Source organism: Carassius auratus, chromosome 22 (genome assembly GCF_003368295.1).
Source record: "Carassius auratus strain Wakin chromosome 22, ASM336829v1, whole genome shotgun sequence".
In the NCBI taxonomy this organism is placed as follows: Eukaryota; Metazoa; Chordata; class Actinopteri; order Cypriniformes; family Cyprinidae; genus Carassius; species Carassius auratus.
The window spans coordinates 7,716,718-7,729,363 of NC_039264.1; the positions used below are offsets into that span (position 1 = coordinate 7,716,718).

At 36.5% G+C, this 12,646-nt stretch overlaps 1 protein-coding gene across 1 annotated transcript in view; it reads right to left on the reverse strand.

Annotated features, from left to right (window-relative positions):
• Positions 1–12,646, reverse strand: part of LOC113039571 (aryl hydrocarbon receptor) — a 56,698-nt gene that overhangs the window by 8,421 nt on the left and 35,631 nt on the right. The window contains exons 3-4 of the mRNA XM_026197489.1: positions 3,086–3,210; positions 1,988–2,077 (exon numbers count right to left, since the gene is read on the reverse strand). Of these exons, the coding sequence (XP_026053274.1) occupies positions 1,988–2,077; positions 3,086–3,210 (215 nt within the window). The remainder of the gene's footprint in view (positions 1–1,987; positions 2,078–3,085; positions 3,211–12,646) is intronic.

The following is a 12,646-nucleotide window of genomic DNA, read 5'->3' on the forward strand; positions in this document are numbered from 1 at the left end:
CGGATTTCAACAAAACTGTCTTAATTATTTGTTAAGAAGATAAACTAAGGTCTTACAGGTTTGGAACGGCATGAGGGTGAGTAATGACAGAATTTTTATTTTTGGGTGAACTATCCCTTTAACATATTGTGCAGTATTATTTGTTTGGAATCCAACTGATTGGAAAGCAAATGGAAACTTTAGTTTCCCGTTGCTGAAATTTTAATAAGAAAGCATTAAAATCATGACATTTGTGGACTCTAGAGACATCACTTTGAATGATAGGCTGTGTTTACTGTATATCAAAATTTAGACGCTTCCCACTAGAGGCTTGGAAGAGTAACTGCAGCTTGGCTTGCATTTCTCCTTTCTGCCTGTTTTTCCCTCCGCGTCCTCTCTCTCTTTCTCCTCAGCAGGTCAATGAAAACAATGTTTGCACTGTCTGTGTGCGCTAATTGCTGCAGGCTGGACGGTGTGGGATGAAACCAGACAAGGTCCAGAAACCACTCATGACAACTTGTACCAACAAACACACACTTAAAGGTTAATGAGGACAGACAGGCAAGGGAGTAGAAAGAAAAGATATATATTAATTGCTCTAAAACATGTATACATCTCTCTGATATATTTACACATATATCTTTGTAAAAACTACATATATATACAGTAAGTATAAACAGATGGATTTAACCTGCACAATGATTCATGAACAAAGCCACACACAGCGATGCTTGGGTGCATTCTTTTATATAACACAATTTATTCTTATGACATGGACTAAAAAATAAAAATAAGTAATTAGAAGCATGTGAATAGTTATTAGCAAGCCAAATCACAACAGGTGTTCAGACCGCTGTAGCAGAGGGTAGAAATGATTGCGTTTGTGTGCAGGTGGCACAGGCCTGCCTGATTGTGTAACCCTGGCGACCTGGACTTGCTAGAGAGGGAACGTCACACTCCAGGGAAATTGATTTAGTGAGGAAAAACAGGTACACAATAACAAGCGCAGACTATATGCACACCAACAAACACACAGAGACACCTCAGTTCTTATTCACATATCATATAGGTGTACATATATTCTTTTAGTACATTCATACTGTCTGTATTGTAATATTTGCGCGTGCTTCGAGAGAGAATGTATATTTGAGTAGATATTGTGTAATGTATAGCCTACTTGCTATTATTACAAGCTATAGGAATGAAACGGCTATTGTTAATGTGATCTATACATAAAGTCTATACATACAATACACCGCAGGAACACAAACACAAGATCTCCTTGAACTGGCTGTGCTTCACTCACAGACGAACAGGTTTTGCGAGTTCTTTAATGAAGTATCCAAACATTCAATTTGCCTCTCTTTGATGTTCTTTTTCGGAGCTTCTCCTCTTTTATAAACAAAACCAAACTATGTCTGATATGTATATCACAGCGTGACAAGGCAAAAAAAAAAAACAACAACACTTAATCGCTAGGCATGTGCAAATATTAGCTTACATAAATTTGAAAAAGTTCAAAGCAGGACGAGGAAGAAGAGTGTTTCGAACGACATAAGACTAGTTTGTTAATAAAATAAAATAAAATCCTCACTGACGCCACGGTGGTTTACCAGTAAACGGACACCTTTCCGAATAAGTAATCACAACCCAGACGCCCTCAGCACGTTTTCCGCAGCCGAATTTCAGTTACAGAACAGTTCACGGTTCACTATCCTTGCGATAATAGTAATTCATAACCGTAGGAAAAAGCACGGCATGTTAAACTCTCGCAAAGGCCATTACTCTTCCTCCAGGCTGAGGAAAGTGAAACCAACAAATGACTGAAGAATGATACAAATGTTTCCAGGTGAATGACTCGTCAATTTATTTAATAACTATGCTGGATTTATCAATTGTCAATTGAGGCTGGAATATGAATATAGATTTTTTTTGGTAAACTGTACAAAGTGCATTACATTTTTTTCAGTATGAGAAGACGACTAATGTTAAAAAAATCTGAACTCACCTGATGGAAGCCCAAGTAGTCCTGTATAGTTGGAGACGAATAAAACACGTAGCCTTCGGAGGTGACCACCAGCACAAAGCCATTGAGGGCCTGAAAATAAAATTAGATAGAATCGTCAATGACAATACTAAAACACGTTAATTTGCTGACGAAGGTTTCATGGTTGGGGTATTTAATAAAGAAAAGCTGAAATGTTTTGGTTTGTTTCATGCTAAACACGGTGGCTGGGATTGTGTATGTAAGACTGTAGATGGGTGGGGATAATGGGGCCATTTTTCTTCTTTTACATCTTTTTTTTCAGTAAACATCCCATGTAATTAGCCAAGCTTTTGTTAAGGTGTTGAACATGACAACAGACAGGGGGTGAATATCGCCACTAGTCACGCACAGGAACCAACAGCCCTCAAACAATGGAGAGAGAGAGAGAGCGAGAGAGAGAAGGAGATTGAGATGTAGCTGAAAAGGAACTCTCAATATTTGTAGGTGGAAAGTAACGTGATATAGTTTACAAAGATAAGATAACATTAGTCGACAATGGAGAATGTTGATTGCTCAAACTTCATTCCTTTTCAACAAGTGTACCAACAGTTATAATAAACTAAATGTCAACCAAAATTTCTTTCATGGGTTTATGACGTGTAAGTGTTTTGTTTGAGCGTGTATGGATGATCTTCATGGCTGTTGTTTGTTTTATCATCTTTCCAGGGAATCAGGAAACTTTTACACTTTTATGTGCTATGCACACACACACTAACATATTGGGAAATTACCAACTTCTTGGCGCAGCATAAATGAATACAAGATGGAGCAAATGAGGGTGTACAAAAGTGATGGATGATTTAGAAAGTTCACTGATGCTTGGCCACGACTTTTCTGGAGTTGGCAGAAACTGATTTAAGACCCCTGCATATAGCAAAATGGTCTGACCTTAGACTGAAAATGTGGAAAATGAGAAGAAATCCCAGCAGATGATACTGTTCACACAAACCAGGGCATTTTAGGTGGAAAATGAGGTACAAAATGGGAGCTCAGGATGGCGATTTCTGGGAATTTGCAAGGAATGAGATCAAGGAATTGGTGCGTTTACATGCATTTTACCTGCAACAACAGTTCCCCTTCTGAGAAATTGACTCCATCCAGACTGGTCGGTGAATGTCCATTTCCTCCAAATGTCCCTGAACGGTCATTTATCCATCCATTTCCTCCAGTCTTTTTGACTGTGGCTAAAGGGAAGAAGAGAGGAAAAAGGGTCATTCTGTGTCAGTTTGATGTAAGATTTATACCATTGTTTTAAACAATTCTGTTTTAAAACAATTTCTTTAGACAGCTTTGAACAAAGTGCAATAATTCATTACTTTAAAATAGTACATTACAAGGAATGGGGATAAGCAAAAACCATGTAATAAAATAACTTAACCAGATTTGTACCAAAGATTTTACAGAAATGTAAAGTAAAATTGGCACCAGTTATTTACTGTGTTCGCTGCACCATTATGCTGACAAACATACAAAAACATCACATGGCCAAGCAGCAAGTCGCTTCCCTGAACATCTGAGTCTTGCCACCTTTGGTTACACAAGCTAAAACTTCAACATCACGTCCAAGGGCAATAAAATGTGCAAGCATGTAACAATATCAGTAAGTAACCATAGAGGTAAACTGTGAAGTAAGCTGTGAGACAAACTCTGTGGTAAAATTTTAAATAATCTGAAGTACATTCTAAACTAATGCACGGCAAACCTGGAGGTAAACATGAAGAAAATTAGCCTATGTAAACTAAAGTCAGAGTGTAACATTTCAGGTAAACTGAGGCAAAATGTGAGGCAAGCTCTAAGGTAAACCTGCAAGTATGTAAAGTAATGTAAACTGATGCAAAATCATAGGTACCATTTCAGGAAAACTGAGGTAAAAATATGAGGTAAATATGACCTAATGTTAGAGAACATATGGTGTAAAATCCAGTGAACTCCGTTGTTAAAAACTGAGGCAAACTGAACTATAATCTGTGGTGAACTAAAATAAAACATGAGGCGAAACAGAGGTAGATGTGAATTATTTCAAGATTAAATGAGGTAAAATTAGTGGTAAACAAACTCAGGTAAAATCTGAGGTAAACTTTGATGTAAACTAAAGAGAAAACTCTGATGTAGACTCTCTGGTAACCCACTACCTTTAGTGTAAAGTAATCACTGTGGTAAACTTGGTGTAAAATCTAAGATCACTCTTTGGTGCTCAGCACTGACCGCACACAACTTGTGTCATAACCTTTTTTTTCAGCTGTCAGAAAGAGAAAAGATTTCAACACTCACACAGCACACACATTTTCTGCCTGACAGACACACACATCAACACTCTTCACACGACGCAATTTGTAATGTGTAAGGGAAAAAAAGTAGTTTTCTAAATGGGTCTAACTTCACTACTGTACAAAAGAGCTTCAAATGACGTCATTATGAATAACACAGATAAACAATTTCGTTGAATTTCCAGTAATAGTTCCAAATTCTTGATTGTTTTTGTCTGGTTTCATCATATTTTCCGTACATTCCATTTCAGTAAAGTAAAAATGTGTAATTTAAAATTTGCATTGCTCTAAATACATGATAAACAAACTGATAAATCACATCGCTCAAGTTTACCATCAAGAAGTGTGTGTAATACTTCAGTTGGGAGAGTTTTTTTTTGTGTGTGGAAATGTCTAGCGCTAGGTTAGCGCTGAGCTAACATAAGCCAGAGGGTGCGGCTCACTAAGACATTTCCTCCCTGACCGGTGCAGATGCCGTGCTATTTCTAGACCTTATCAAACACTCTCTATCGCAACTCTTGGAGAAAAAAAAATACAGAAAAGACTGAAGTAAAGAAAGAGAAGGGAGGGAAAGGTGAAGAAGAAGTGGAGGAGGGGAAAGAACAGCGCATTTCTGCTAAGGACCAAAAATATCTCCCCACAGGACGCAGATGTTGAGAGATTATTTGGTGGGGGAAAAAGCTGAGGCGAATGCAAACCACTTTAAACATGGACTGCTGATTGGTCTGCCAGTTTAAATTGCAGACGAATGTAAAAAAAAAACAACAACAAAAAGGAAGAAAGACAGAAACAAAGACAACGTTCTGTAGACATTCACCACAGATCTTGATGGCGAAGTAAATAGGGATGTAATACAAACTCTGCCACCACACCAAAGAAATAACTACGGATTGCAAAGAGAGCAAGGGGAAGAACTCTTGATGAGGAAAACAGACCACTTGGCCCCTAGCGCTGTCGCCGCTAGGCTTCTGAAGCTAAAGAGCGCTAACACACACACAGTGAGCCAGCTGCTCAGGAGTCTCATAGTCTACTGACTCACAACAACCCAATGACAGACCAACACACACTTGTGAGCTAGCCAAAATGGGTTTGTGTTTGGTTTCGCCCCTGTTGAACCCTTTCCGACGTTCTTGACACTTCTGGCACGCATGTCTGTCAAACACTGGCAGCCTATTGGCCATGTGGTCCCGTTCTGACTCTGTATTTAAAACTCCAGTCTTTCATAAGCATATCGAGCCTGTTATTAAAATGGAGGTTGGTGGAACATCTATGTAATCATGATCAACCTCTTCTTCACGGATCACACTGGCCTCCGCTGACCTGTTTCCAGATATGAAAAAAAAAAAATGATGAAAATAAAGTCCGGCGGGCAAGTGGTTGCACTCTCAATGCACACACACACACACACACACACACACACACACACACACACACACACACACACACACACACACACATACACACACAGACAATCAGAACCACCAATCAATTGCCGTCTGTTCATCTGCCATTACAGTAATTCAACACACATGGCCCCTCAATGCAACCACGACGTGCTCTTTCCCTTGTGTTCCTTCCCTCCGTCTGCTGTACGTCTTCTTTATACTCTTCAATTTTGTACTGGGCATCTCTCGACAATCTCCAAACCAGTTCTGGAGAAAGTGGGAGGTCTGGTGTCGATGGTGATCATGAACAGGGCAAACTTGTCTAATACGGGTCATTAAACCTACTGAAAGGCCCGTTCTGGGTCTCGATGCCTCCCACACAATGATCTCATCTTTCATCTGCCTCTGATCTTTTCTGTTTTAACCTTTCTTTCGACAAAAAACTCTCAGTAATTGTGCTCAAATTGGGCCAGTTTTGAGTTGAAGCTCACGGCTGAATGTGGAGGGCTACACCCTTTGCTGAGTCACCAGTGGTACCCAGTTGAGAGAAGGCTTTTTGACCAGAAGGTTAAGTTCTTGTTTGAGAACATATCTACTTAATACAATGACAATGCTTTTTTTAAATCTAATTTCCCAGAATTTAAGTTTTAATTTAGCTGAAAACCAAAAATGGAAATAGAGTTCAAACTCTGTTTCCCTTGCCATTATTTTATGGGGGGCGTTCCGCATTCAACCACCACACAAATGCATGGGGCCCCTACAGAGTTTTGTATAGATGGGGCCCCAGGTCACAGAATTGCTTAGGGTTCCCAAAATTGAAAACATGTTCCTGATTGGATGACTCATTAACTACCATCAATATTTTGGTGTTATCTAGAGCAGTTACCGAAAACAATGTCAGAATACAAAGAAAATAATTTCAACGTTTTTAGAAAATACTAAATTGACAATAGATTAAATGCGTCGGCATAGAAGCACCTACTGTTTCGATTAATTATTTTGAACGTCCAAAACTGCCGTTCAGTTTTCTGCTTATTCAGTTTCACTTTTCTTTTTGCGCCTTCATACTCTGCAATACTTACGACGCAAACAGCACAGTGTTTGGGGCTCACAGCTAAAGGCATAAGCCAATAATCAAAACAACACATTCTGCTCTCTCTCTCCGTGTCCGGATGGTGTCTCCAGAAAATGCGTAGGGAGGCACACTGTGTGTCCTGAGGGTTCCAGAGAGTGACAAATGAAGACTGAGAGCGGGCGAGCAAGGGAAACCCACTGGGCCCTCGTTTGGCTTGTGGTTTAATAACCTCGCGTGCTGAGAATGACTAAATTCTTGACAGCACCTGAACCCTATTAGCTAACAAATTGGACCACTTCCCAGACGTTTACCAATCCTTTTCTTCGCCTCACTTGACACTGTAAATGTTGGGCTATATGAATAATAATCTCTCCTTCTTGTTATCGTTTTTTTTGCTTGGCCCCATTCAGCAAAATTCATAAATACGCAAATCCTGAAAGAACGTAAAACTGGACTGCGAAAAACATAAATAAAGAGTGAACTGTGCGAAAAGTTTGTGGGCAAAGTCTGATTGCCGTTTGCTAGCCGTCGTTTTATAAAGAACAAACAGTCTTTGTCTGCATGTATGAACACATAGTTAAAGTTAACATGCTCTTGTCAGGTATTAACATTGCTTGATCAGTGTTTTAACACTTCATGTAGATTTCAAGTGTTGCTGCCAATTATTTGTATGCGCTACACTCGAACACGACTCTATCGAACAAAGTAAACACAGTTGATTGATTTTATAAAAATTTAGCCGCCCGCAGCATTCAAAGATTTTGTGCGACAGGTATGTCTTGTCTTATATTCTGCCAAAGTGCAAAGTCTCTGTACACCTACCTACCCACTGGGATTTTAAAGGCTTTGAAACTCCAGTGTTGAATTGAGCCATTGTTTTTTTTTCTCGCGTTGTAAGGAAAACCTTGACTTTGACTTTGATTCTTTCTCTGTCTCTGTGGTGGGGGACAGGTTTGGACTTGAAGGAATGAGGATTGTGGTACCTGCGTCTTCCATGATACCTCTCACTCTCAGACACACCATCAGCGATCGCAGCAGTTTTTTCTCTTGACTGAGGTCCAAACTAGTGCCCCTTAATGTGTTTTCTAACAGGACTAATTAAAAGTCTATGGGGGGAATTCATTAACATTGAGACTACTGTTTATGTGCACATGCAAAGTTACAAGAAAGAGGCAAATTGGATGATGCATAGTACAACTCTTGATCTAGAGGGAAAGTTGCTAGGTTTTAAAAGATGCAGAAGACAGCATGTCTGGATATATGCATAGTCATAAACCAGGGCTGCACATACTTTTTTCATCCTGGTTCTCATAAGAGAACCTGGAGATTTGGTTTGGTCCTCACACTGCATATAGCGTGACCCATTAAATATAACTATAAAAAATGAATTGATAATATTATAAAAAATAAAAGACAGTCCTAGTATTAAATACAAATTGATTTATTTTATAGTAAACTTAAAAATAAAATGCTAATATTTATGACTACTTTCACTGTTTGCCTCTTTAAGAAGAATCGCTTCATGTATTCCCCAATTTTAAGTCGCTTTGGATAAAAGCGTCTAAAAATAAATAAATGAAAGCGTTTTCATCACATTCAAACTTAAAATCAGCAGGCTTTTATTTTGGCAGGTTGCCGGCAAGTAAATGTACGCACTTACGGATTTAGCGCTGCTGCTGATTAAAGAGCGTCAGTGGATGAATGTTACAGTTTTGCATTGTGCTTTGAAAACGGCATGACATAGACTAGATATATGCTTTGAGGTTGAAAATAAAACTTAATATAGTACAGTTTGTGATCTAAAATGGTAATTGTATATTAACAGCTGTCAACTATGTCGGTACGCAAATGCGCTGTCAGAACATATTTATATAACAAATGTTTTATTTTGGTCGTGCATGCGGATCTGCGAACCACTTAAGTGCACCCCTGGTCACGGTTTTTGCCATAATTTGATGTATAAATAAATAAATAAATTGCAGCAAGCTATTTTTTTTTTTGCCAGCAGAGTTTTGTGAATGTTCTCTAATAAGCCTAATCTTGACAGAAAAGTGACAAATAATTTAATTTAAATAAACTAAACAAACAGAATAAAGAAAATTATGTAGTTGCGGAGACATATTACGTCTACACAGATTTTTTTTTATTTCTGTTATTTATGTTATGTTATGTCAGGTTAATGGATCAGGTAAGTGGCACTGAATAAAGATTTGTACTTAGACTGAATCTATCAAAATTTGCCTACTGAAAAAGATGTAAACGTATTATTTAAACCTTATATATTTATACACAAACGTAGCCTACAACATAGGCTATATAAAAACACAATAAGCATTGTATGAATTATATGAGGGAAATTAACTGTTTAGGGAACGTTGTCTTTCTTCTTTTTTAATCTGAGAGAGATCAGTTAGTTAGTTCCTCTCTCTCTGCACTGGCTCTGAGATCGTCCGCTTGCTTCAGTGAAAGTATAACATTCCTAACGTTTTCGACTCGTACATTACACGTCACTTCCTGATGTCATGTGTCGTTACGGGATCTTTACGGGTTGTGTGTGAAAGCACGCACATATCCTGGGTAAACATTGGCAGTGTGAAAGTGCAAAATCTAGTGACCCGGGAACAATTGCCGGAACAATTTACCCGTGTATTTGCCAGAATCACAGTGTGAGAGGGGCTCTAGATGAGCCCTAGAGACAGATCCCCTCCAAAGACCTTGTCACCTAGACTGCCATCAGCACAAGACCATGGGAACCAGACCAGTCCTCTGCACAATCTGACTTTGCTGCAGCCTGCAGTTAAACTGCTGATTTCTAGCCAGAGGAGAACGATGGCATTTTGGTTCCTTCGACACATGATTTTTCTGTTAAATACTGTAAAGCTGCTTTGACACAATCTGTGTTGCAAAAAGCACTACAGTATATAAATATAGTGATCAGCATTTACTTGACTCAGTTCAGCTGAACTGTTAACACCTGGTTCATTAATGTTTTTCTTTAAGATTTAAATTGTGAAATTAAAGATGAAATTGTGAACAGTAGTGACATTTCGTTTAACTTTAGTCTTTTTTAAGTGCATTAAACAAATGTTTGAAATATTTTTGCAGTTGTATTGCAAATGTAATGTTTGACAACTGGAGCACTTTAAAGGGATAGTTCATCCAAAAATGTTAACTTCCTGCTATTAAACTGACGCTCAGGCCATCCCAGGCATCAGTGACTTTTTTCTTCAGTTGAACAGTAAAGAAGATTTTTATCTGATACAGTGATCCTTGGCGATTCATACACTACACGTCTGTGGAAGCCAGTTTAGCTTCAGAAGACCTCAATGTGTCCTCAGGAGCCTTCTGTAATTTGGTGTTGTCTGTACATGTTTATCTGACTCTCAAAAGCCGACAGCCAGAGACATGCAGTTTATGAATTGCCAAACACAATGGTTTTACCTAAAAACTTCTTTACGGTTCAACTAAAGAAAAGAAAAAAGTCAACTACATCTTGGATGGGTGAGTGAATTCAGAGCAAATTTTCATTTTTGGGAGAACTTTCCCTTTAAGCCTACATCCTTAGTCTGTATGACAAAAGTTACAAATGCAGACTGTTGTTAAATAAATGCTATTATGTCTTTTAATGTGTGTTTTGAGTGATTGATTAACACCAGTTAATAATTTTCTTCAACTCAATGTAAAATATAATAACTTGTTCCACAGGAATTTCAGTGCACAAATAATAAATCTTCGTTGAGGTAACATATGAAACACATGGAGTCAATGGTTACATTTTATTTTGACCTAATTTGCTGTAGTTTTCTAAATGTTTGGCCAATTAAAAGGTTTTAGTTGAATGGATTATAAAACTATTTCAGGAAAAGTTGAGCCAACTAAAAAAATGATTCAAGCAATAATTTGAAGACAGAAATTGACTGAACGTAACATTTCTGTGGAACTACTTACTAAATAATACTTCTTTGAAACAGCTTGAAATGTTTTAGTGTACAGTATAATAAACCTAATAATATGTATTGTACGCAGAAAGAATGCATGCTTCTATAAAAAATGACAACTATTAAAAAAAATAAAATTAAATACTTTTAAATTGAACATTTAAAAGTGCTGTACTTAATTATAAAGAATAATTGTTTATTGTAAAAACTGTATATATATGGGGTGGAGGGGGATCATGGGACTTGATCTTGACTGTTTACATAGCCTGTTTTCTGTTTTAATAATGACTTCTGAAAACTTGGCGTTAGCCATATATAAATAGTGTTATAATGAATGCATGTATTAAGATTAAATACCTGAAAATGATTTTTTTTTTTTTTTTATTAATTATTATTATTTGTTCCCAGTGTGAGGTGAGATATGTGCGCTCCTGAAGCTCTGCAATAAATTCCATCTGTTATCCTAAAGGAATTATGAAAGGTCACGACCTGTGTGTGTACATGTTTTGGCTGACCCTGATGTCATCTTGACACAGAACTGACCTGGTATTTCAACCACTCAAGAGCCTGTCACAAGCATTATCAAAACACACCTTACTGGCCAATAAATTTAGTGATAGTAGTAGTAGTAGTAATGGCATTAATGGCAGTAACGTAACGCTATTGCAGTGTACATTCATATTTTACTGTTGATTTGTTTTGTTGTTCTTGTACTGCTCTTTCAACACTCTTTCAACAAAGTATGTTGTCATTCTGTGCATGAAGGGATAAACAGAGAGTGAGAAGTGATCATAAAAGGAGGCCGAGAGGGGAGCAGGAAGAGCCGTGTAAAGACACAGGGTGGAGGGGATCATGGGACTTGATCTTGACTGTTTACATAGCCTGTTTTCTGTCAGGCAAAGGCATTATATTTGAATTGGGCCTCTTTGTCAGAGAGAGCGTGTGAGAGGAATTTTTCTGTCCACCAAACTGTAAATTATGCCATCGTTTTCATTTATATTCATTAATTTTAACACATTTGATTCTGGTATAAAAGAACTGAAATTAATTACATTTATAAAGTATTGTAGTCAATTAACATTTATGATGACAAAAACAATATAAAAATATATACAAAATATAAACAGGTCAATTTTCTAATTTTCTAATTTTTTTTATAAAAAAATATATTTGTAATTTTATTTAGTAAGGAAGCATTAATTTGATCATGGTAAAAATATTTATAATTTAACAAAAGATTTATATTTCAAATAAATGCTGGCCTTTATATATATATATATATATATATATATATATATATATATATATATATATATATATATATATATAACATATATAAAAATGTACTATGGTTTCCAATAACACACTACGCAGCATAAACATTTTTCAACATTAATTACCAATTGAGAAAAAAATTATCATTTCTAATAATAAAGCAGCAAATAAGCATACTAGAATTATTTCCGAAGGATCATGTGACACAGAGGCTGGAATAATGACTACTGAAAACTTAGCTTTAGCTCAGCACATTTTAAAAATACACTGAAATTGAAAATTGTTATTTGATATTTTAATAATATTTCACAATATTATGGTCTTTATTTTTGATAAAATAAATGCAGTCTTGGTCAGCATAAGACATAAATAAATAAATAAATAAATAAATAAATAAATAAATACTCAAAACTTAGGACCGGTGGTGTATACATAGTGTTTTATAAATATATTTATCTATGTTTCTTATTATTAATAATATTATTATTTCTAATATTAATAATGAATAATCTTATATATATATATATATATATATATATATATATGTTCTGAATATATTTTAATTATGTCTTTAACTTTGGTATTATTAAATATATGTATGATTTCTATTTATTGAACATATAAATATCATATTTTATTGACCAGATAAACTATGGCAAAAAATATAAATATACGAGAGA